Source organism: Schistocerca gregaria, chromosome 9, assembly GCF_023897955.1.
Source record: "Schistocerca gregaria isolate iqSchGreg1 chromosome 9, iqSchGreg1.2, whole genome shotgun sequence".
In the NCBI taxonomy this organism is placed as follows: domain Eukaryota; kingdom Metazoa; phylum Arthropoda; class Insecta; order Orthoptera; family Acrididae; genus Schistocerca; species Schistocerca gregaria.
Genome location: NC_064928.1, coordinates 256,859,155 through 256,886,236, shown reverse-complemented (window position 1 = coordinate 256,886,236; position 27,082 = coordinate 256,859,155). Strand labels below are relative to the sequence as shown.

The 27,082-nt window shown below is 39.7% G+C and overlaps 1 protein-coding gene across 3 annotated transcripts in view; it reads left to right on the top strand.

The window, feature by feature from the left end:
• LOC126291651 (endoribonuclease Dicer-like) overlaps positions 1-27,082 on the top strand; it is a 286,500-nt gene that overhangs the window by 181,710 nt on the left and 77,708 nt on the right. For all 3 annotated transcript variants that reach the window (XM_049985218.1, XM_049985216.1, XM_049985217.1), the window contains 3 exons: positions 2,542-2,721; positions 15,817-16,036; positions 25,584-25,747. In XM_049985218.1, coding sequence (XP_049841175.1) covers positions 2,542-2,721; positions 15,817-16,036; positions 25,584-25,747 — 564 coding nt within the window. The remainder of the gene's footprint in view (positions 1-2,541; positions 2,722-15,816; positions 16,037-25,583; positions 25,748-27,082) is intronic.

Below are 27,082 nucleotides of genomic sequence, written 5' to 3'. Positions count from 1 at the left end.
TGTACTGTGTCATGCATTGTTTGTTGCATTCTGATAATGAATGTTTACGGCCTATCACCGCTTGCGGCATGGTTGGCTTTGGTGCACGCTGCCGCTGCTTACAAATTAAAAAAAAAAAAAAAAAAAAAAAAAAAAAAAAAAAAAAAAAAAAGAGAGAGAGAGAGAGAGAGAGAGAGAGAGTGAGAGAGAGAGAGAGAGAGAGAGAGGAATCGGCTCATTAGCGAGACAGTGGCAAGCGACTGCTATTTGTTGTTAGTTACGCTGCTGCTTTCTTAGATAATGATCAACAAGAACCAAATAATAGACTGCGTATGATAGAAGATGTTCTGAACAAGAGTTTTGCGAAAATTTTTCTCCGTTTGAAAATCTTTGCAGGCGCCTCTTTAGTACTTTACATTCTGCACAGAAATTAGTCATCTTAGATTTAAAAATCTTGTCAATTGCCATGCTTCATTTCTGACTGTATCGTTATTAGCCATAAGAATAATACGAATATAAACATGACATAATATTATATTCTTCCGAGTGCGCTGTTGCCTCACTCTAGTTTCGTAGTTTATTAGACAGACAGGATTTAAATGAGATAGCAGCAAACCCGAAAGAATACGTGGCAAAATGTTTACATTTGTATTATTCTTATGGCGCAGAGAAAACTGCATGTGATTCACAATTCATAAAAGTTCCTATTAGCAACCATCTTTTGTCACAGGTAGGAAAAAATTCAGAATGTAGAGTTGGCCCTATTGACAAACATCCCAAACAGTCTTGCCAGTCGGATTTTCATAGTACATTGAAATGCTGCTACATTTGAAGATAAACAATACGGAATTTGTATTTACTTCTTTGGATAATGTATAAAATGTAGTGGTCGAAACTCGGGGCAGAGAAAAAAGCTCGTCTTCCACCTTATTTATTTATTTATTTACTGACGCAGAGGTTTTGGCGCCAGGATTTATCTTTGTGCTGCAAAGCATGCCTGTGTAGCGCTACATATATTCGACGGCGGAAGTAGAGAGTCTGTATCCCTATACAGGCCCTCTAGGCAGAAGTTAGTTGTGGCGGCACCTACCAACATTTTTCAGAACTTCCGCTTACTTTGCACTCGATTCTAAGCCGCAGGCAGTTTTTTGGATTACAAAAACAGGAAAAAGGTGTGGCTTAGATTCGAGTAAATACGGTACTTACAAATAACTTACACGTCCCGTCTTCCTGTGACCACCTAAGTGCCCGGCGATGAAACCTTAAAAGACTTTGAAACTGATTGAAAATTAAGTAAACAATAATTGGAGAGAGCTCACATGCTTCAAAACCAAACAGTTTACAGCTTTGTCCTCATTATCCAGCACCATGGAAGTAAAAACATTAGCCTAGTGCTGTACATTTCACATGGTAGGATTTTCCTGTTGTCATGAGAACAGTTTTTAGCTTTGTTCCCATTAGTTTATAGACTAACTCAGTTCATTCCATTTGTTTCCAATGTATTTATTGTACAGAAGTGTGCAATAAATATGTTATAACCGAATATCTTCCCAAAGTTTCTTCAGGGACTGTTATTATTAAGGCTAATTCACACTGACATTTACTTCACGTTAAAAAATTCCACAGTGCATTTCAAATTGCGGCACCCATTCAGGCCGTCAGCAGGACAGTATGTCACATGACGGTCCAACGTTTCTTGGGAAGAAACTTTTGACAGTGACATTGGTGGGGGGTAAACAATGTTGTAATCCATTAACTTAGGAATTTAACCAATTTTTGTTGTGGTCACTCGTATTATAAACTTTGTTTTATTTTTGTGGCAAGTTGCTGATGTTTCATGACAACTTTGATATTTTTTCCCCTTTCATAAACTTTTATCATTGTTAGTTCCTCAGTTCAAATACTATACTCTGACTTTTTGTATCACTGATGGTATCCCATAACCTAACTTCCACCATTTGATACTGGGCTAAGCGAATTGATGTTACGTGACAGTCCGTTAATGTCTAGCATGATTTGGCCTTTACACTTACATGCTAGTACATGCACTCTCTTAAAAGTATTTGTAGTTAATAACAAAAGTAAATTTAGGGTGAACTTGTGAAATTCGCAACCATGCGATTAGAGGAGTATTAATAACCTCTTTACAGACCGCATTGCATTTTTTGGTTCAATGATCTAGCACAAGTTGCTAGTAGACACCAGACAGAAACTGAAAATCACTGAATGTTTAAAATCAAAGAATTCCTTCACGTTTGCCTTTCCACCTTCATGTTATCGTGATATTGGAACCAGGACAGATGCAACTTCCTCATAATTCCAATGTTTGTTTTAAACAGATATTGACATTGTTGGTGTATACAAACAGATGCTACTGGTCTCTGTAAAGGTACATAAAAAGGGTTGTATGAAGTGTTTGATAATTAAAAAAAAAAAGTGGCCAGCAGTGGTTGCTTCTGTCTGTTAATGTTTAACTTGACATATTGCACATTATGATGTATTTGGATTGTGTCGTATTTTTATAATGCACTGAATTTAACAACATTGTGTATTCATTTTTAGTATCCAGAGCTACTGTGTAGCTGTCAGCCGCAACCAGATCGACCAGCATACATGCATCTCATACGAGTGACACCTGTGTATCCATCTCCGCCTCCTGATAAATCGAGAAAGATTGCTTTTTACAACATTTTCAAGGAACTCAATGGATATGCTATTCTTTCAGCAAAGAAAATTCCAACGGTAAGATTTGTGCGGGTATTTGATTTTGATTTGGATGGAGTGAAATGGGAGAAGCATGTATGTAAAGCAGTTTATTAAACCAGCTAGAATTAACTGTTATGTGATAAAAATTGTACAGTTAAGTATGACATGACTGACAGTATCCACCAAACCCAAATTCCACAGTAGAGTAATTTGCTGTACTTATAATTATGTATTACATTAAACACAAAGAGTTTATCATAAAAAATGATGTTGACATTGGTGATTATGGATGACAATTTTAGTGTTTGTGCTGGACCAAGGTAACAAACATTAACAGGCTGTATATTTCCAGTTACTCTACTACTACACTACTATGTGATCAGGCCCAGTGGATCTCATGCATCTACAAGTTTCTTCCTCCACTGTATTCTGTCCATTGCTGCTATCTGCCACTGTTGGCACTTGGTTTAAATCTTCATGGAGTCCATCCGTCCAACGCTTCTTGGGTCTCCCCAGCGGTCTCTTTCCTGTAGGTGTGAAATCCAGGAGCTTCTGAGGCCATCTGTGATCCCCCATCCGGACCACATGGCCGGCCCACTGCATTTGTTTGGCTTTGACAGTTCCTGCTATGTTGGGCTGCTGGTATAGTTCCTCAAGCTCTTGGTTGTATGTGATCCTCCGTTCCCCTGTATCTGCATTCAGAACTGGACCAAAGATCTTCTTAAGCACTTCTCTCTCAAAAACAAGGAGCTTATGGAAGCCCTGTTTCCGGATACTCCATATCTCACAGCCATATAGAACAACAAGCTGGATCAGGGTTTTGTACAGTCAAATCTTGAACTGTCTGGAGAGATATCTGGACCAAAGCAATTGTGCTAGGCTGTGGTAAGATCGGTTGCCTGCTTGTATTCTAGTGTTGATCTCTGCTTCACATGAAGAGTTCTCAGTGAAAAGTGCCCCTTAGGTATTTGAATTCTTCCACTCTCTTGTAGGACTGGTCCCCAACCTGCAGTGATTGTAGATGATCAGCAGTCTGACAATGACCATGCGTCATAACGAGATACTCTGTCTTGGCTTTGTTTATGTTTAGCCCAAATTTGCTGGCAGCCTCCTTTAGTGCTTTGGTCATTTGCTCCAACTCCTCTTCCGACCTAGAGAGTAAAGAGACGTCGTCTGCATAGGCTAAGTATGCCAGTCTCTTTCCTTCGATTTCAATCCCTTCGTTCTCTTGGAAGGACTCGCGTACGATCTTTTCGAGGGCAAAGTTGAACAGGATAGGGGACAATCCATCTCCTTGCCTGAATCCTGTCACAATTTTAAACTCCTCAGTTACGCAATTTCCCATCTTCACCTTTGCACATGTTTCGTTCAGACAGATCTTTATCAGATTGATTAGTTTCTCTGCTATGCTAAACTCCCTTAAACAGTTGAGCAGGCTCTTGCGATGTATGCAATAATAGTCCTTCTTAAAATCAACGAATAAAATATGCAAGTCTTTACCATATTCACCCAGTTTCTCAGTGAGCTGCCGGAGACTGAAGATGTGACCGTCCTGGCCGGAAACCTCTCTGGTACTCCCCAGTCACCGATTCTGCCGCTGGCTGAATTCTGTGTATGAGGCAATTGGACAGGATCTTATAGCAGATGTTAAGCAGGGCAATTCCTCGATAGTTGTCACATTTCAGTTTGTCACCATTCTTATGTATTGGACAAATCAGAGCTGTTTTCCATTCTCCTGGTAGTTCTTCTTTGGTCCATATTGCCTGTATCAGTCAGTGTATTTTTTCTGCACGTTTCTCTCCTCCTGCCACGATCATTTCAGCCCTGTATTCCATCTTCACCTGGACTCTTATTCTGTTTAAGGTGTCTAATTCTGGTTTTTATCTCATCCAGGGTAGGTGGGGGATGAACTGCATCAGCTGTAATTTGGTACTGGAAATCAAACTGCAGTTCGGATTCATCACAATTTAGCAGCTGTCGAAAGTACTCTTTCCATCTCTCAGCTATATCTCTATCATTCGTCAGGATCTTATCACGTGAATCTTTGACAAATTTCTGCTTGGCCTGCTGACTTTTGCAGAGGTACTTTACCTTCAGAAACATTTCCCTAGTCTTTTGTCCTCTAAAGTCTGTTTCTTCTTCAAAGATGACATCCCTTATGTATTTCCAGTTACTCTACCAATTCAAAATTTCAACTTGCCAAATAAGTCTTTTTTATTCTTCCGTACTAGCCATTTTAAACCACATGAATACTTAAAGGGAAAAGAATAGTGGAAAGCAGGGTGCTGTTTATTTGTTTATTTATTTAGTATATAGTGTGGCAAATCCATTATGGTCATATATGTACATTGCGATGTGCCCACAAGGTGGAGGGTAAAAGGGGGCACTCTGAATCCCCTTCCCCCCTACCATCTTTCTATTGGGACTACAGAGATTTCATTCAGATATTAAGTGAATAACCATCAGTTCTGGAGGATATAATAAGTTTCTTGTGTCACCTATGAAAAATAGGTCTTCAGACATGACATATCTGACCAACTCATTTATATAAAAAATGAAAATTTTAAGCTTCCCTCAAAACTGAATCCCAGAAGGGTAAAACAGATGTAAAAATCTGGACATTCTTGTTGACTTTAGCTTGGCTGATCAGTGTGTAGTGCTTGGCCATGGCAGATTTAGCAGGCTAGTATAGTGTCGATGTCCCGTCCTATTTGCTCTAACTGTACGTAAAGTAGGTCTGATACACGACAAACCACACAGGTAGGGAATCTTATACATGCCTGCTTTCTATGGAATCACATCATTTTTACACAGCCAATGAGTGTGGCTATCTTTGTTGTTGGCAGGAAAATAACGTTGACTTTATGTTTAGAGAGTTTACAGCCTATTTTAGAGAAAAGATTCCCTGCAGACGGTAGGAGAGGCAATAAACTCCAACCTTATCTCTTCAGCATCTTAAAGTGATACTCACCTTTAGTTTGAATTGGAAACCCTTGCACATCATCTGTGTGTATAGCCACAAAACTTTTTTTAGGATGTTGGGGTTCTTCCTGTAGATGGTTCTTACCCACAGTCCTATATGCCCTATATACAGGTCTGTTCAGGACACCATCAGTTTGCACTGGATGATGATACCTGCCCGTTCGCAGGTTCAGATTTGTATGTGTCCTGGGGTTTTAATCTGCTCCGAAGTTTTAATCTGCTCACTCACTTTGGTAATTGTTGGATACCACATTTTATTAATATTGTTAATGTTTAGATTCCGGGCATTTAACAACGGACAGGCTGTGCGTTAGTGTCTGTCATGTCTACACTTTTGGTCAGTTGGTGAATTAAGAGCAGACGATCACTTTCAGTTTTAGTACATTCTCTGATGAGAACGTGGTCCTGCGGTATTTGGAGAGAGAGAGAGTGTGTGTGTTTTGGAGGTGGGGGGAGGTACAAATCTTATGTTTTCTGATGTTATCCACATGATGCAATTTACTTCTCTGTTAGCTTTCATTGCTTGGGCAGTTTAGACATGATAGAGCACTATGTTCTGTAGCGCAGTATACCAGATTCAGCCAAAATTGCGAGAGGAGAGACCGAGGGTTTCCATGTTGCAGATGGCTATAATTAGTTCAGAGTTTTTCGGCCATCTTCATTGGATGTGAAATGAAACTTGAGATTAATAAATATAAAAAGGAAAGGCAACCATTCACTTGTAGGTGATTGAAGTATGGCTTGTAGAGACAGTAAGTGTGTAGCTGCCACTGGTTTTCTAGGCTTAATGAGAGGGCCCTATGATTTGCCCCTCTTTGATTTTCATACACAGGTCAGTGCCCTGACAATTTTCTACACCAGTATGACACCCTTCTCAAACTAGAAAAAAACAGTCTTGATAATTTGGAGAGCATTGTTAAGTACAAAACACTGTGTGTGGCATATGTTACCTGTAATCACAAAAACATTGTGAGCTAAGTGTGTAGCATATATAACCTATAATAAGTCAGTTCATTATCAACTGGAAGTGTTGTATCACAACTTTTTAATAAAAGAAACATTTTTTTTTTGTTTTCATTTACTAAGTGCATGAAAATGTGAATATTCACAATAACAATAGCCTAGCGACTTGGTGCAGAGGTTAGTACACGGGACTCTCATTAGGCATGACAATGGTTCAGATCCATATCCAGCCATCCTAATTTAGGATTTTTGTTATTTCCCAAAAAGTTTCAGGCAAAGGCTGGGATGATTCTTTAAAAAGACATGGCAGATTTATATCCCCAAGCTCCCGTGATCCGATCTCGTGCTCCATCTCTGATGGGCTCGATCTCGACAGAACTTTAAACTCTAATCTTCCTTTTCTTTTTATTCATAATAAATTAAAATTTGATTCAAAAATGTGAAACGCCAACAGTTAAAATAAATGTTATTTGTTTTAAAGTTTTGATTTAGTATTTGTTAATAAATAAAGAATTCAGATAAAAGTTTTTAAAACAGTAGATACTTACTGGAAAATTTGGAAGTACAAGACATATAAATTACACTCTCTGCTACTGGCATCCCTTTTAAAATACTGAGATGTTGTGTACTTAACAGCAGTTGGAAATATATATTGGGTTTCATAGGTTACTTTTGAGTTTCAAAAGCCCATCCATGGCAACTATCATTTTCAGAATTCATTGCATCTTTTTTGTAGGAGACCGTCCTCTATAAGGTGAAAAAGTCTTTATATAGTTTGTCAGTGGTAGCTGGGGCCTAAAATGGAAGTTTGTTTATTAAATTATTTCTGTTGCTCTATAATTGCCTTTAAATGAACCTGACAATGTTCATGGGGTTGAACTTCCTGTGGAGGTATTTTTATAGAGAAAGTGTCCCTCTTCGTTTTCTTTTTCATGGTGAATATTACGTTGACTCGTTGAAATCCAGAAACCTGTGGATCATTTCTTTTTAATTAGATAGCATGGCAAGAGCAGACGACCTTTCTTCATCAGTAGTACTTCTAACAAGGGAAACTTCCCATTGCACACCCCTCAGATTTAGTGGTCAGATGCCCCAGTGGATAGCCTGTCAAAAACTGAACAAAGATCAAGCATGAAAACAGGAAGAAGGTGTACTGAACTTGGAAAAAAAAAGGAAAACAGAAACAGTGAATGGTCCATATCTAATCTGTGCAGTATCAAGTAACGTTAACAACCGTCTTGTCGTGCTTATGTGGTCATGGTGTTAGACTGCGAAAGAGGAGATCCGGATTCAAATTGCATATGATCCATCCCCTCCTCCCCTCCACCCCACCCCACCCCGCCCCTCACACACACACAAAACTACGAACATCCTGTATAGTCAGTCACATGTCTGTTCACTGTATTCAAATTTGTGTATATGTCGTGGTGTAATGTCAGTTTGCAACAGCAATGTGTAACGAAGGGACCTCCAGACATACGTACCTGCGATTTTTTCTAAACGGATGCCACATGTTATGCCTCTTGGATTCCACTTTGGAAGTTTTGGTTCTTGAATTCCTTCATTGTAACGTAGTTCACGCCCATTTATTTGTTGTTTTCACTTCTGTGAGAAGTCCATGCGGCACATCGCCTGTTCTCAATATTCATTACAGAAGTAAGAATAGATTACATCACAAGTAACTGTGGTTAATAGTGATAGCAGGTGAGGTGTCACATAGACCTCTCACAGAAATGAAAACAACAAATAAATGGGTGTTAACTGTGTTACAATGAGGGAATTCAAGGGTCAAAACTTCCAAAACGGAACGCAAGAGGCATAACATGTGGTATCTGTATAGAACAAATAGGCGGTACACACTTATGGAGGTCCCTTCATTACACATTGGTATTACAAACTAACATTACGCCTAAACCGTATACAAATTTGAATAAAGCGAGCAGACATGTCAATGATCAGATGGAAATTTCGTAATTTTGTGTGTGTGTTTGTGTGTGTGTGTGTGTGTGTGTGTGTGTGTGTGTGTGTGTGTGTGTGTGTGTGATATTGGATCAAGTGCGAATTGATCCCATGTCTCTCCTTTCGCACTCTAACACCATGACCACACAACTACGATACAACGATCATTAACATTACTTGATATTGCACAGGTTAAATTTGAACCATTCATTGTTTGTGTTTTCTTTTTTTCACTGTTCAGTACACCTCCTTCTCGTTTTCATGCTGTATCTGTGTTCAGTTTTTGACGGGCTATCCAATAGGCCAGCTTACCACTAACTCCAAGTGTGGTGTGTTGTGGAGTTTCCCTTGTAAGGAACATTTTGATTCACAACAAAAAGGAGAAACATCTCGCTGCTTCACACGTTGTCACTGCGATGGTAGCAACTAATTTCAATAATTTCATAACATCACCAACTGGTTTTTGCAGGTTACCTTCAGGCAAAAACTTCAGAAGGACTGTTGCACTTTCCATTTTTTGAAAAGTGTTCTGAGAAAAAATGGCTTGTAGTTCTGCTTTTAACTTAACTGTGTTTAAAAATGGACAGGGTTGTACAACAGTAGAAAGATTTGTTTCAGTGAAAGAAAGAAGTGCTGGACATGTACGATAGAGGCCTGTAAGTGCTGGAGAATTCAAACCAGTTTTTGCTCTACTGAATTACAGTCTCACATACTTCCACTGCTGAAATATTCTTTGCTGTACACATGTTCTCACACCTTCTTCTTGTTACATTTGGTTCTTCCTCGATTATGATATCAACATCGTCTCTAATTTTCAGAATTTCGTTTTCAGATTACGCTGCTGCTTTCTTTATTGAGACAGGACCAGTGGTGCACTTTTGTAATTGGCTGTACAAGATATCCATATGGGGCATTATTTTATAAAATAAGTCTAACCAGAAGGAAAATTTTGGCTGTTGCAGTTTCAACCATAGACCATATGCTCGATTTTCAGTTGCCGTCTGTTTTGTTGGTAGCTTCTGTGTGTTGAAGACATTGTAGAATGGCCTCTTTATTTATGTAATCTATAAGGACTGTTCCTGATTTAAAGCTCCATCTTGTAACTGATCCATAAGGGACTCTTTGTTTCACAATTGAGTCTAGAACAGCCACTTTTTGAGGTGAATGAAAGAATAATATTGACACCTCTGCGGTAGTAATGGAAAACAATTTTACTTATTTTGATTTGTAGCTTGGACAAGAATTAAGTTCAGTTCATTGCATAACAATGCACATAATACACAAAATAACACACTTCTCCAACAGTCATTCAGATCGCTGCACGTTAACTGTGCACAACCCAAGTATCATCATAACTTTGAGATGTTACTTTTTCTTTCTATTTGTAGACACCATCAGTGAGGGCATTTTAAATTCAAACTGCTAAGGAGGAAGCATCACTATCAGATGAATATAAAAATGTCTAAAATCTTTTAACATTTTATCCAGTACATAATAGATAATGGAATACCACAACTAAGAGAAATTGAAATACCGCAACCAACAGAAATTTAGAAGATACATCAGAAGTTTCACATTTTATCACAGACGGAAAATCTGACTCCACTCCTTCTGCATTAATTTCTTCATGGTCCTTCTGCATTAATTTCCTCATGGCATAAATGTAACATACACTCCAGTAAATCATTTTGATACCCTGGGATGTGCTCTTAAAGACTGTAGCATTGTACATGTGCTCTTTTACAACTGTGTCTAAAGCTGAAGTGAAATTTATTAGCCCTCTGAATATTCCAGAATTGTTAGATTCTCCTGTCCACTTAAGGCAAGTTCACATTCACTGCAGAACGTAATACAGTCAGTTACTTTGGAGAGAACAAAGCGATTTTTCCTTAAGTTGTTATTATAGCTTTGTACATTTTGTCTAAAAGCTGAGCCAATCTGTTGCCTAATTTCTGCTTTCCCAAGGACTGTTAAATCTAAATAATCATTCTTATGTCAATAATGTAGGAAAAGAGAAATTGCTACTTACCATAGAGACGACACTCTAAACTGCAGACAGGCACAGTTAAAAGGCACGTACACAGAGCTTTCAGCCACAGCCTTCATCAGTAAAAGAGAAACACATTTCATTCACACACACAGGCGAGCACATCTCATGCACACATTACCGCTACCTCCAGCATCCCGGGCCAGAATGCAACTAGCACATGGGATGCGAGCAGCAATCATTCTTACGTGCAATAGATTCCCCACACTTCTTAACCTTCTCTGTTAGATGAGTCGGATATGACATGCCAGCTAACAAACAGCAAACACAGAAGACAAAATTGTTTATTTGTAGAAATGCAGGTGCAAATCCAACTATTTCTGTTATATGTATTTACACTAAAACACCTGCAAAATGTTTTACCTCAGCTTGTTTGTACTAGTTTCAATGTGAGCTGAGGCATCAGCCGACTGAGCTTCTTCATTTCCCTCTTCTCTTCCAAGCTTAAAGCTGAATCGAACTATAAAAAATCCAGGCTGGAATAACAATAATATTAGAAAAAGATGGATTGCTACTTACCATATAGCGGAGATGTCGAGTTGCAGACAGGCACCACAAAAATACTACTAAATGCATAAGCTTTCAGCCAGAAGGCATTCTTCTGAAATGGACAAAACACCCACCCACTCACCCACACCAACACACACACACACACACACACACACACACACACACACACACACACACACACACACTTTCATGAAAAAGCAGCCCACACGCATGTGACTACAGTCTCTGGCTGTTGAGGCTGGACTGTGAACAACTCTGCATGATAGGAAAGGGATAGGTGGGAGAAGGACAGTGACTGACTATCCCGTTACCTGTTCCCACTCCAGCACTACACAAATTTATATTCAATAAGTCCATACACAGTCTTTTTACTTGTCTCCTTTTCTGCCCTACTCTCCCCCTCTGCCCTCCGTCTGACTGCACCCAGCTGCCCTATCCTCTCTCTACCTTGTCTCGGTGTGCTACCACAAGCAGTACTTTGTCTTCTGCTCCTACCCTGCTATTTCTCCCCCTCCCAGCGTCCTCTTTACCTGCACTACCCACAATGGCTTACCCATCATGCGCTGCTGCTTGCAGTGTGGCCTTGGCAGCCAGAGACTGTAGTTGTGTGTGTGTGTGTGTGTGTGTGTGTTTTTTTATCTCTTTCAGAAGAAGGCCATCCAGTCAAAAGTTTAAATATTTAGTAGTCTTTCTGTTGTGCCTGTCTTCAATTCAATATTTCCTCTAAACAGTGAGTAGCAATGTATCCTTTTCTAATATTGTCAATGTTTGAGCTTAAAGCGGAGAAATGTATTTCTAAAAGATACTGAACACTCTCACTCTTTGTTGTGAAAACGAACTCCAAGAACAGAGGAATATGCACACAAATACTATGTTGTTGTTGTTGTTGTCTTCAGTCCTGAGACTGGTTTGATGCAGCTCTCCATGCTACTCTATCCTGTGCAAGCTGCTTCATCTCCCAGTACCTACTGCAACCTACATCCTTCTGAATCTGCTTAGTGTACTCATCTCTCGGTCTCCCTCTACGATTTTTACCCTCCACGCTGCCCCCCAATGCTAAATTTGTGATCCCTTGATGCCTCAAAACATGTCCTACCAACCGATCCCTTCTTCTAGTCAAGTTGTGCCACAAACTTCTCTTCTCCCCAATCCTATTAAATACCTCCTCATTAGTTACGTGATCTATCCACCTTATCTTCAGTATTCTTCTATAGCACCACATTTCGAAAGCTTCTATTCTCTTCTTGTCCAAACTAGTTATCGTCCATGTTTCACTTCCATACATGGCTACACTCCAAACAAATACTTTCAGAAACGACTTCCTGATACATAAATCTATATTCGATGTTAACAAATTTCTCTTCTTCAGAAACGCTTTCCTTGCCATTGCCAGTCTACATTTTATATCCTCTCTACTTCGACCATCATCAGTTATTTTACTTCCTAAATAGCAAAACTCCTTTACTACTTTAAGTGTCTCATTTCCTAATCTAATTCCCTCAGCATCACCCAATTTAATTTGACTACATTCCATTATCCTCGTTTTGCTTTTGTTAATGTTCATCTTATATCCTCCTTTCAAGACACTGTCCATTCCATTCAACTGCTCTTCCAAGTCCTTTGCCGTCTCTGACAGAATTACAATGTCATCGGCGAACCTCAAAGTTTTTACTTCGTCTCCATGAATTTTAATACATACTCCAAATTTTTCTTTTGTTTCCTTTACTGCTTGCTCAATATACAGATTGAATAACATCGGGGAGAGGCTACAACCCTGTCTCACTCCTTTCCCAACCACTGCTTCCCTTTCATGCCCCTCAACTCTTATTACTGCCATCTGGTTTCTGTACAAATTATAAATAGCCTTTCGCTCCCTGTATTTTACCCCTGCCACCTTTAGAATTTGAAAAAGAGTATTCCAGTCAACATTGTCAAAAGCTTTCTCTAAGTCTACAAATGCTAGAAACGTAGGTTTGCCTTTTCTTAATCTTTCTTCTAAGATAAGTCGTAAGGTCAGTATTGCCTCACGTGTTCCAACATTTCGACGGAATCCAAACTGATCCTCCCCGAGGTCTGCATCTACCAGTTTTTCCATTCGTCTGTAAAGAATTCGCGTTAGTATTTTGCAGCCGTGGCTTATTAAACTGATAGTTCGGTAATTTTCACATCTGTCAGCACCTGCTTTCTTTGGGATTGGAATTATTATATTCTTCTTGAAGTCTGAGGGTATTTCGCCTGTCTCATACATCTTGCTCACCAGCTGGTAGAGTTTTGTCATGACTGGCTCTCCCAAGGCCGTCAGTAGTTCTAATGGAATGTGGTCTACTCCGGGGGCCTTGTTTCGACTCAGGTCTTTCAGTGCTCTGTCAAACTCTTCACGCAGTATCGTATCTCCCATTTCGTCTTCATCTACATCCTCTTCTATTTCCATAATATTGTCCTCAAGTACATCGCCCTTGTATAAGCCTTCTATATACTCCTTCCACCTTTCTGCCTTCCCTTCTTTGCTTAGAACTGGGCTGCCATCTGAGCTCTTGATATTCATACACGTGGTTCTCTTCTCTCCAAAGGTCCCTTTAATTTTCCTGTAGGCAGTATCTATCTTACCCCTAGTGAGATAAGCTTCTACATCCTTACATTTGTCCTCTAGCCATCCCTGTTTAGCCATTTTGCACTTCCTGTCGATCTCATTTTTGAGACGTTTGTATTCTTTTTTGCTTGCTTCATTTACTGCATTTTTATATTTTCTCCTTTCATCAATTAAATTCAATATTTCTTCTGTTACCCAAGGATTTCTAGCAGCCCTTGTCTTTGTCCCTACTTTATCCTCTGCTGCCTTCACTACTACATCCCTCAGAGCTACCCATTCTTCTTCTACTGTATTTCTTTCCCCTATTCCTGTCAATTGTTCCCTTATGCTCTCTCTGAAACTCTGTACAACCTCTGGTTCTTTCAGTTTATCCAGGTCCCATCTCCTTAATTTCTCACATTTTTGCAGTTTCTTCAGTTTTAATCTACAGGTCATAACCAATAGATTGTGGTCAGAGTCCACATCTGCCCCTGGAAATGTCTTACGACTTAAAACCTGGTTCCTAAATCTCTGTCTTACCATTATATAATCTATCTGATACCTTTTAGTATCTCCAGGGTTCTTCCACGTATACAACCTTCTTTCATGATTCTTAAACCAAGTGTTAGCTATGATTAAGTTGTGCTCTGTGCAAAATTCTACTAGGCGGCTTCCTCTTTCATTTCTTAGCCCCAATCCATATTCACCTACTATGTTTCCTTCTCTCCCTTTTCTACACTCGAATTCCAGTCACCCATTACTATTAAATTTTCGTCTCCCTTCACTATCTGAATAATTTCTTTTATTTCATCGTACATTTCTTCAATTTCTTCATCATCTGCAGAGCTAGTTGGCATATAAACTTGTACTACTGTAGTAGGTGTGGGCTTCGTATCTATCTTGGCCACAATAATGCGTTCACTATGCTGTTTGTAGTAGCTTACCCGCATTCCTATTTTCCTATTCATTATTAAACCTACTCCTGCATTACCCCTATTTGATTTTGTGTTTATAACCCTGTAGTCACCTGACCAGAAGTCTTGTTCCTCCTGCCACCGAACCTCACTAATTCCCACTATATCTAACTTTAACCTATCCATTTCCCTTTTTAAATTTTCTAACCTACCTGCCCGATTAAGGGATCTGACATTCCACGCTCCGATCCGTAGAATGCCAGTTTTCTTTCTCCTGATAACGACATCCTCCTGAGTAGTCCCCGCCCGGAGATCCGAATGGGGGACTATTTTACCTCCGGAATATTTTACCCAAGAGGATGCCATCATCATTTAATCATACAGTAAAGCTGCATGTCCTCGGGAAAAATTACGGCTGTAGTTTCCCCTTGCTTTCAGCCGTTCGCAGTACCAGCACAGCAAGGCCGTTTTGGTTAATGTTGCAAAGCCAGATCAGTCAATCATCCAGACTGTTGCCCCTGCAACTACTGAAAAGGCTGCTGCCCCTCTTCAGGAACCACACGTTTGTCTGGCCTCTCAACAGATACCCCTCCGTTGTGGTTGCACCTACGGTACGGCCATCTGTATCGCTGAGGCACGCAAGCCTCCCCACCAACGGCAAGGTCCATCATACTATGTTATGATAAATAAATAACTAAATGCGTTGTTGAGCAACTGTAAGAAAATTATTCCATTACAGTGAAGACACACATGGTAACTGCTTTGGTTATCAGTTGCAACCATTCAGTCTGGGTCAACTTGTGTGTTTCCACAGAATCTGACTTGCATTTGAGTTGGTCCTTCAACCAGTTCAAATGAGCATATTACTAGGGACATCCGTTCTTGCCCTCACTGCCAAAGGAACATCTGTGGGCTTACAGAGGTTGAAAAGAGAAATTGAACCTCAGCAATGCCTGAGCTATGCTGTGGCACATATGTCTGTTACCTGAAAGACTTTAATGTTTTTCATGTAGTAATAATAGTTTGGAAATGCAGATAACATGACCTAATATGAGAAAGAAACACTTAGGAGCATGTGCCACCATTGACAGTAGTTATTTTCTTACATAATTTTATGCTTTTAGATTCATGTGTGTAATTACGCTATTTACAAGTGTAAAGTCTAACACACTTTTGTATTTCCACAGCTTTGTGATTTTCCTATATTTACAAATGAAGGACAAATGGACGTCACAATTAGTAGTAACTACAAGGAATATGTTCTCTCAGAGGAAAAGGTCAACCTCTGTATGGGTTTCCGAAAGTTGCTGTTTGGTTATGTTTTGGACCTGTTGAAGGTTTTCATGGCCTTTGATGACAGAAATGAAGGCAATTCTTACTTTGTGGTTCCAGTGACCTACAGGAATGGTAAGATTTGTATTGCCTTTCTACTGTACAGATATGCCTAAAAAGCTAATTGTTAAAATTGCTAAAAAGCTAATTGTTAAAATATATTTTGTGTAATGTAATATCTTGTACAGACGTCTTTTATTGACCTGACATGTTCCACATCATTACGAAGTGTCGTATTCATGATCTATGGAACAACTATTAATCTAATCTAATCTATGGATGGCTATGTTAAGAAAAAATTGAAATAATACATCATAGTAAGTTTGACCTGTTTGAGGACATTGGTGTATCATTACATTTAGTGTACACTTTCTCTAAAGCACACAAGTGGGCATGTATAGTTGCAAAAACCACCCAAAACAAAAGATTAAAAATGAAACAATGGAATATCCAGGATGGAATGTAACAGTATAATGAAAAAGAAAGTTGCTACTCACCATATAATGAAGATGCTGATTCACAGATAGGCACAACAATAAGACTGTCACAAATAAAGCTTTCAGCCATTAAGGCCTTTGTCAACAATAGATGTGATTATCTGTGACTCAGCATCTCTAGTATATGGTGAGTAGCAACTGTCCTTTTCATATTGTTGAAAAAGTAAAAATATCTTCGTATGCAAGACGTCTGATCATATTTTTCATAAAAATAAGGACACTACTTGACAAAAAATAATAATAATAATAAAGCACCTGGAAGTGGAGGAGGCAACGAAATAAACTTCACTGATTGTGAGAGGGTTTATGATGTTATCTCAGTGATTACAAAATCAAGTTACATTTACAAGGAACTTGGCAGTGTGATCCAACTTATCAGTATAATGTTGCACCCTCTCTGTGCTAGATGTGTGCACTGATTCTCTTGGGTTGGGTGTCATAAAGACATTGTTTTCTCTCCTGAGACAATTGGGCCCACAACTGTTGTAAGGGGTCTCAGTACCCTGGTGCCAGAGTGAAGTTGACATTTGAGATGGTCTCAAACCTTTTCCATAGGGGACAGGTCTCAGAATACCTCCTCAACATCACACAGCCAGCACGTGCATTGTCCTGTCACATTGTGGCACCACTATACTTTTGCACGAGATCTCTAAAACAGTGGGGATGCGGGATGCCCGTGACGTACCATTTTGCCGTCAGAGTTGCCTCGATAACCACCGACTGTCACCCAAACATATCGTCAGTGACTCCCTGCTCCGTTATGCCGAGAGTAACTCCTATGCACCTCTCGGAACATTGAAAGAATTGGACCTCTCCCCCCGGTCACCAACTTACTAGCTGACAACGGTTATCTGGTGGCGGTAATTCATTACCGAACACGGCACGACAGCATTTGTTGGCTGTCCTTAGTTCTCAGGCGAGGCACCTCTTGAAATGCAGCGCCTGGGCACAGGACAGTAATTTCGTAGTCTTTCTGCTGCTGGCCTCCAACCGATGGTGTGGGATGACACAGAATGTTACAGGAAGTCCATTACTTGTTCTCAGACGGCAGGTGTAGATGTAGAATTGTGGTGCGCTCGGTGCACAATACAGTGATCCTCACTTTAGGTGGTCGTACACGGTCAATTGGAACTTCGGTGACGAGTGTGGCTGCCTTCACATTCCTGTGACATTTCAGGTCACTGTTACATCCAAATGTCCACAAATCTGGGTGTCCCACGATTTGACCAGCTGGCCAAATGGTAACCCACAATTGAGGCCCCCTTCAAATTTTCAGGCACCAATAGTGCAGTCTCGCAAGAGTAAGAGTCATTTTCGTGTCCTTCACTGCGATCGCTCAACATCTGATACTCCTCACACATTACTAGGTCCAGCGACAACCCTAATGGGGTCTTGTGACCATTTTACCGATCACAGAGAACTGCAACTCAATCATTTACATTGTGCAATCACTTGTTTACCTGCTGACAACTAAATATGTCTTCCGGGTGCTTCACCCTTGTTACTCATGACCTTGACATGTACGGTAATTAAATGTTTAATGAATAAATTATTTTGGCCCCATAATACTTTGATCTTTGCATTTTCTTTCACTCTTGCTTACAAATGTGTAATATCAGAATATAGCTACACTTTTATTTGAAGAGCATGGCAAAATTTGTGCCTGCTCTAGTCACATACTATTCATTAAGCTTATTGTGACTGTTCAGTGGAAGCAATTAACATTCTTCAAGAAGTGACACGTGAGTAATGCTTCACATCACTCTCCTTGACACTGAATGACACACAGGACTTACAGTCATGCTTCCAGCAACTATCTAAAATTAAAAATGGTCTTAATAAACATTTGACAGTATTGTGAAAAGAAGGTTCACTGCTACTCACCACTTAACGGAGATGCTGAATCACTAACCCTCATGGCCTCAACCTCCATTAGTCATTGTTCTTCACCCACCTATCCCCTTTCCTGTTTCCATTCTAGCACTATGCAGCCCTCTATTCCACCAATGCACCCACAGTCTTTCCACTTTTTTTTCCATTGCCCCCACCCCCTCCACTCTTTGCCTAACCTCCCAGTTGCACCTAGCTGTCCTGCCCTGTCTCCACATCATCCCTGTATGCTCCTGCAAACTGCACTGTACCGTCTCCACCACTTTGCTGCCATCCCTTCCGCTCCCCACCTCCCTGATTGCTTCTCCCATCGTGTGTTGCTGCTCCACAGTCTGGCCTTGGTAGCCGGAGACTATGGTTGTGGTTTTTTCTTTTTTTTATTATTTATTTTTGTTGTGTTTGTGTGTGTGTGTGTGTGTGTGTGTGTGTGTGTGTGTGTGTGTGTTGTTGTTGTTGTTGTTGTTGAATTGTCGAATTCAGATGAAGGCTTTTTTCGCTGAAAGCTAACTTGTTACAGTCCTTTTGTTGTGCCTATCTGCAACTCAGCATCTCCACTGTAAGATGAGTAGTAATCTATCTTTAAATAATATTGTCGTTATTCCATCCTAGATTACTATTGCTTAATAAACATTTTTTCTGTTGTGTAGAGCTCCCTATCTCATTCTCTTACCACTTCAAAATAATAAAGCAAATATTTGAAAACTAGAGGGCAAAGATGAAAATATTTTGGGAACTATTCCCATAATGACTCAATGCTGAAACTAGGCAATTCCTTCAGCAAATAAGAAATATTTTTCTAAGTTTTTTCTGAAATCAGGAATCAAAGGAAAGCTTTCTTTTAATTAATCTGTTATCAAAATTTGTTTTACATTTCAAGTTGTGCTTTTACTTTTAAAGCAGGATCTGGTGATATTTACAAACCTTCATCCATAATTGAGCTTTTTAGCTTTATATGGGACAGAATAATGTGGACAAGATGATGATTGAAAGAAATGTACCAATTTTTACAATTTTAGTACGTGACTGTTGGAAACTGTAGCAAGTGGTTGTTAGAGTGCAGTAGGAAAGCTTAAGAAAAATCTTATTACATTGGCTTGGGAACCTTGCTCACGTTACTAATTCCAGATAATTAAACAACTAATAGCTTGAAATTACCCTAGCAGGTACTCCCCAGCTTATTCCTGGTCCATCTAGTAGAAATCACATCTCACCTGTTAAATTATGTAGAATCCACCTTCATCACCATAGCACTGCAGTAAACAACACTCCATTGTCAGCAAGCCCGATGAGCACAGCAGGAACTCAGACTTGCTGCACCATATGTCTTCCGCCAGCTCTTGTCGCATTGCACCTTGTGGCTGGGAGAATGTGACACCGTTGTGATGAGCTTATGAACGAGTCTGAAGACTGAGATGAGTGGGTCTACAGAGCAGTCCTTGGCTGTAAAATAAACTGGTTTCTACGAATTGAGCAAAAGCTAGAACAATAATATTAACTCAGAATTTGTTTGAGATTTGATTAAACTCCATTATATGGAATGTGATGAAAATCTAAAGAGGTGATTTCCATCGGGGATAATACTGGCCACAAGTGGGTGTTGAAGGAATGCGAGGGAGCTATTTTAGTGAAGGCAAACATAGTGGGCGCAATTAGTTGCAAACCCTCTGGGCAATACTCACACAAAGTTTGAGTTATCAGATACCAGATTCACAGACTAGTTTTAAATATAAAAATCAGGCTCCATCCATTTTGAAATTAGGTTGTGGTACAACATGTTTGTGGCTCCGTGGTTTAAAAAGTGACAAGGATAGCAGAAAGAAGCCAGGTAAGAAAGTAAAGAGCTGAATAATTTCTGGCAGTCACCTCACACGATGAAGAGATTTTGATTTAGTTCATCCATTTTGATGCAGTTGGTGTCCTTTGGGTAACAAGTATTCGTATCACAGGTGAACATGTTACACAAAAAGCATCACACAACTCAGGAGAAAGAAAAGTGGCTACATTTCATTTATGCCCAACAATAACATCTGTGTCCACATTACTGTTTCTGTTGTCCTTGTTTACAAGTACTGAAGTCTCCATAAAGGTTGAATATCACTTTTATATTTGTAACTGAAACATTTTCTGTGAGTATGGTCATACACATACTCTGACCAGCTAGACATTATGACCACCTACGTAATAGCCGATATGTCCACCTTTAACACGGATAACAGTGGCAACGCATTGTGTCTTTGAAGCAATGAGACCTCGGTAGGTCGCACACACAAGTCACTTAATTCCCATAAATCGTGGAGAGGGGAGCCACAAGCTCTGATGCCACATTGTCACATCCCAGATGTATTCTATAGGGTTCAGATCTGGTGAATTGGCTGGCCATCACATTAATTGGAACTCAGCATTGTGTTCCTCAAACCAGTCCACCACACTATTGGCCTTATGACACGGCACATCATCTTGTTGAAAACTGACACTGCCGTCGGGAAAGGTGATAGTCGCGAAGATGTGTACACTGTCTGCGACCAGTGTACGACTCTTGGCTGTCGTAATGCCTTGCACAAAATCCACTGGACCCGTGGAGGCCCACGTGACTGTTCCCCATAGCATAATGGAGCCACCACCAGCTTGTCTCCGCGTCCTGCAGTACAGTATTCAAGGACCAGTTCCCCTGGAAGACAACAGATCCACACCCTTCCATTGACATCATGAAGATCATATCAGGATTAATCAGACTGTGCAGTGCTCTGCCACTGTGCCAACATCCATTGTCGGTGGTGAAGTGCCCATTTCAGTCATAGTTGCATATGACCGATATGTGATTTGTGCTTGGCATATCCTTTCCTGTTTCTACTCGAGACTGCTTTGAATATATTAAATGTGTGTACATACTGTCATTTCCACAGCAAGACTATTTATCCATGGCCATGAGAGTGTGAGTTTATGTGTGTGTGTGTGTGTGTGTGTGTGTGTGTGTGTGTGAGAGAGAGAGAGAGAGAGAGAGAGAGAGAGAGAGAGAGTGAACTTTTACTACAAACAGAGCAAGGGCTAGTGTGAATATTGTTTTCTTTTGCTTGTTTCTATGCTCTACATGTCCGTCCACTGCAGGTGAGTGGTTGCCTTTCCCTTATTTTATATATTGTTCCGTCCAGGAATTTCCACTATTGTTCTTACATGTATGTACGTAGTACTTTCTATCATAATAATAATAATAATAATAATAATAATAATAATAATAGAATTGTAAAAATGTTCTGTCTGTCTGTTTAAACAGACTAATCTCCAAACCTACCAGACAAATTTTCATGGGGTTTTCACAAGTAACTTTAGCATAGCTTGGGCCAACGTGTAGGCTTCATTTTGTCAAAGTCATATCATGGAAAAAGTAATTTGAAGTTTCATCTAAAACCTTCTACTGAGCTTAATAGTTTGGGTGTTTAATCATGACTGTGTAATACACCAAAGAACCAGCAGATGGCACTGTTAATTGTTTTTAACTCAGTGACAGATGTATTTTTGGAAGTTTAAGTCACAGACAGAATTAAGCAGGATAGTATTTATTAAACCAAACTAACAGAGCATTTGGCTAGGAAATGTGGATTTACTGATTTTGCTTCATGTTAAAAACTTAATTATATTTTTATTTGCTCTTTCTACAGAAAAGTTTTATTTATATTCGTTCATAGGAAAAATAAGTTTATTAAGTTTGCTTCATGATTGTAGAGCCTACTCATTTCATTTTGTTTTGTATATGAATAAAAATGTCTATAAAACTGTTCAGTTTTCTGAATACACCAGAACATGAAGATGATGAGGTGAGACTTGCTGCGGCTCGAGAACAGTGGCTTTACTTTGCTCACGAAAAGTCCTTCTGAAAGAAAGGCACACTGTAACTCTGACCTCAAGCTTCATGCATTATCTAACATCACAGAACCCTTCACTCACAGAGGCTTACTGTTAGTTCTTTCGAACATAACAACGTGAAAGTGGAAATTTTGACAGCAAGAGGTTCAGACGAATGAGTTTTTATACCCCTAATCCCACTTATTCCTAACAGCTTACCATTTTGCTCTAAATGTGTACAATTCCTAGTTATCTTACTTTATGCCATGATCGTAAACAAAATCACAAAGCCAGCTGCTGCATGTTGTGGGCATGGACCTTAGTGTCAGTAGCTTTTCGCACGGCCACCTCTATATGATTAAGCTTTGTAAATAAATTTCACATGCAGGAAGCCTTTGACACAGCGGTAAATAAATACCTAGGGAGTGCCATTTCACAGCTATTCATTGACAAAGCCTGTTCATAGTGTTTCCATATCTCATCAGGTACGGATATTGTGATGAAGTAGTTAAACTTCACCATCACAATGCATGCTGATATTTGTGAAATTATCATCTGATACTTTGAATTCTTTTGTTTCCATGTAATTCTCTCAGACTTCGGCATCAGTGCCCAAAGCATGTGCTATTTCCTCTGACAGGAGCAGCACCAGTCACAGCAACAACAAAACTAACAGTAACAATAATGGTACAATATTCATGTACAAAAATAATCGTGACAAATGGTACACACACATGCATTAGACTACTGGCAGCCCTGTGGTGTCATTCAGTTGTCAGGTCTTATAACTGCACACGAACACGAAGCAAGCTTACTATTCATTAATTTCTGCACAAACATGGCCCAGGTGAGGCATTTTCATTGCACAGTGGAGAAGTTATTGAGGAATTGCAGTATGATTGTAAAGTCAGCAGGAAGTATATGGTGTAGTGTGCAATGAAGGGACTAGCGTGTAATTATTTTCCATTTTGATAAGTTTACTTGCTCCAGTGACATACAAATATAAAAGAACTTACATTATGTACAACCAACTGAGGTGATGCATTTGTAAAAACACAAAGCTGAATTTTATTATTTATTTATTTATACATCCATCCAGCAATCATCTCATAGTCATATAGGATTTATGTCTATCATGAAAAGGATGGATTGCTACTCATCACATTGTGGAGACGCTGAGTCGCAGATAGGCACAACAAAAAGACTGTCGAACAAGTAAGCTTTCAGCCGAAAAGGCCTTCATCCAAATTAGACAGCATACACAAATTAATTTATTCATGCAAACACAACCCGCACGCACATGACAATTGTCTCTGTCTGCCGAAACACACCTCAGCAGCTAGAGACAGTGGTTTTGTGTGTGTGTGTTTTGGGTAATTTGGATGAAGACGTTTTTGGCTGGAATCTCACTTGTGTGACTGTCTTTTTGTTGTGCCTGTCTGTGACTCAGTGCCTTCACTAGGTGTTGAGTAACAATCTATCCTTTTCATAGTATTAATACAAGTTTTGTCATAATAATAAAAATAATAATAATGTGAAAATAAATTGCTCAAAATATACATACACTATGTGATCAAAAGTATCCGAACACCTGGCTGAAAATGACTTAAAAGTTCGTGACGCCCTCCATTAGTAATGCTGGAATTCAGTATGGTGTTGGCCCACCCTTAGTCTTGATGACAGCTTCTACTCTTACACGCATACGTTCAGTCAAGTGCTGGAATGTATCTTGGGGAATGGCAGCCCATTCTTCATGGAGTGCTGCAAAGAGAAGAGGTATCGATGTCGATCGATGAGGCCTGGTGCGAAATCAGTGTTCCAAAACATGCCAAAGATGTTCTATACATTTCAGATCAGGACTCTGTGCAGGTCAGTCCATTACAGCGATGTTATTGTCACGTAACCACTCTGCCACAGGCCATGGATTATGATCTGATGCTTGACCATGTTGAAAGATGCTATCACCATCCCCAAACTGCTCTTCAACAGTGGGAAGCAAGAAGGTGCTTAAAACATCAATGTAGGCCTGTGCTGTGATAGCGCCATGCGAAACAACAAGGACTGCAAGCCCCCTCCATGAAAAACACAACCATACCATAAGACCACCGCCTCCGAATTTTACTGTTGGCACTACACACGCTGGCAGATGATGTTCACCGGGCATTCACCATACCCACACCCTGCCATTGGATCGCCACATTGTGTCTGTGATTCGTCACTCCACACAACATTTTTCCACTGTTCAATTGTCCAATGTTTATGCTCCTTACACCAAGTGAGGCATTGTTTGGCATTTATCAGCATGAAGTGTGGCTTATGAGCAGCCACTCGGCCATGAAATCAAAATTTCTTCACCCCCCTCCGCCTAACCGTCATAGTACATGCTGTGGAACCTCATGAAGTTTGGAATTACTGTGGGATGGTCTGGATAGATGTCTGCCTATTACACAATACGACCCTCTTCAGCTGTCGGCGGTCTCTGTCAGTCAACAGACGAGGTTGGCATTTACACTTTTGTGCTGTATGTGTCCCTTCACATTTCCACTTCACTATCACATTGGAAACAGTGGACCTAGGGATGTTTAGGAGTGTGGAAATCTCGCGTACAGACGTATGACACAAGTGACACCCATTCACCTGACCACGTTCGAAGTTTGTGAGTTCTGACTACTGAGGTCGCATGTCTAATGACTACTGAGGTCGCTGATATGGAAATTACCTGGCAGTAGGTAGCAGCACAATGCACCTAATATGAAAAACGTATGTTTTAGGGGGTGTTCGGATACTTTTGATCGCATAGTGTACGTACACACAGAATACGCAAGTATGGAATATATAAGTATGCTCTTATGAGGATAGGACAGGTGGTTGGCCATAGATTTGATGGAGCTAGCTTCCCAGCATTTGCTTGAAATTATTTAAGAAAACCTAAGTGAGGATGACCAGACAGAGGAAAGCCATCCTCCCGAATATGAGATCTTAACAACAGCTCTACCTTGTTCAGGTGGTCCCAGTTGTACAATGTTCTTTGATATACACACAGTTTGTTCCAGATTTGGGACAATGGAGGTTCATTCTCTGTCCAGACATCATGATTTAGGTTTTCTGTGGTTTTCTTAAACCACTTCATGCAGATTTCAAGATGGTTCCTACAACAATACTACGTCAACCGCCTGTCTTGTCCCCTCCTCATTAAACATGTGTACGTTCATACACCTGTATGTATGACTGAAATTTTCCTTGTATTAAGCTGATGTGTCATATATAATTGTAAAATGATCCTTTGAAAAATGAATTACTGATGTTTATGAATCATGCACTTCAGTAGCTTGCATTAAGGCTACTCTGTCTTAAAATTAAGGTGTAATCTTAAATTTATTTTTCTGCTTTCTCAGATCAAATAGCATATGATATAGACTGGAATGTGATGGAAACTTACAAGAAGATTGAGCCTATTGCTCGCAGATCTCTGGAGCAGCGATCTGTCCCTATTGAAGACTATAGTATCTATCACCATGCTGTTGTTGCACCGTGGTATCGTGGGCTGCCACCAACACCGGTAATACTTCCATGACAATCTGATACATAAAATTTACTTTCAATTGAGACTGCAGAATGACATATGATGATGGTACATGCTATTTCACAAGATTATCTCTAGTTAGTTATCTTGTTTTACACTAATATTCACACTTATTAATAAAGGAAATAAATGTCTGAAAGGAATCTGTATTTATTGTGGATATTGTGTACACGAAGTCATCTAGATTGCTTATTATATTTTTTTCTTTATAACAGAGTTTTGGCTATTGCCATCACTAGATCGTAACTTAGAACTTGTGAAACAATGTTGAGTGTCTCTATCAATAAAACCTATGCTTATTACTCGGGCCTAGATCTTTTGATATCTAGCTCTGAACACTGTTTCAGAAGCTACATGTTTTGACTTGCTGATGGCAGTAACTAAAGCACTATTATATGCCAGTAACCAAAACACCATTATAAATAAAAGAAATACATTAAGTGATCTAGATAGCTTTATTGACCAGGTATTCACACTTTTTGTGGCCTGCCGAAGAGCCAGTCAGCATTCATCATAAGTTTAGCAGCTCAGAACATCAGTGCTTATTTGCTGTTCTTTTATAGTTAACATTCAGCTGTGAATCCCCTGTTTATTGCACTGCATTGAAGATGGTGCAACCTTCACACAAACTGATGGTGTAGCTTTATAAACAACAAAAAAGGTATTGATTCTTTCTGTGAGAAGTTGATTGTTGGAATGATGAGTAGTTGTGAATGTCATATTACTGCACTGATTGGACTCTTAACAGCTAAGTGATTGACCGTTGTGAAGTGCATGACATTTATGCTAATCTGAAGACTTTGCTAGTATTGAATTTTACTGTTTTCATCTTTTTGAAATTTTAAAGGTCCCTAAACATACACAGGCTTAACAGCCGATAGACACCGGCCGCTGTGGCCGAGCGGTTCTAGGCACTTCAGACCAGAACTTCGCTGCTACTGCGGTTGCAGGTTCGAATCCAGCCTCGGGCATGGATGTGTGTGCTGTCCTTAGGTTAGATAGGTTCAAGTAGTTCTAAGTTCTAAGGGACCGATGAACTCAGACGTTAAGTTCAATAGTGCTCAGAGCCATTTGAAGGAACAGGGTGATGCTATGGTCAGTCAGCCAATAAATTTGTGTGAAAAGCTTCAAGTTGTAGTTTGCCATTTACAGTTATCAAAAATTGAGTTATTGGTGTGGGAACACGGTCCTCTAGTGATGCAAAAGAGGATAGCTATTCATGTATGTAGTTTCAGAACGACGCATATCTTTTGGAAGGAATTGGGACATAAATTTTATGCTCATAAGGAAGCAAACAAATAGTGACAAGAA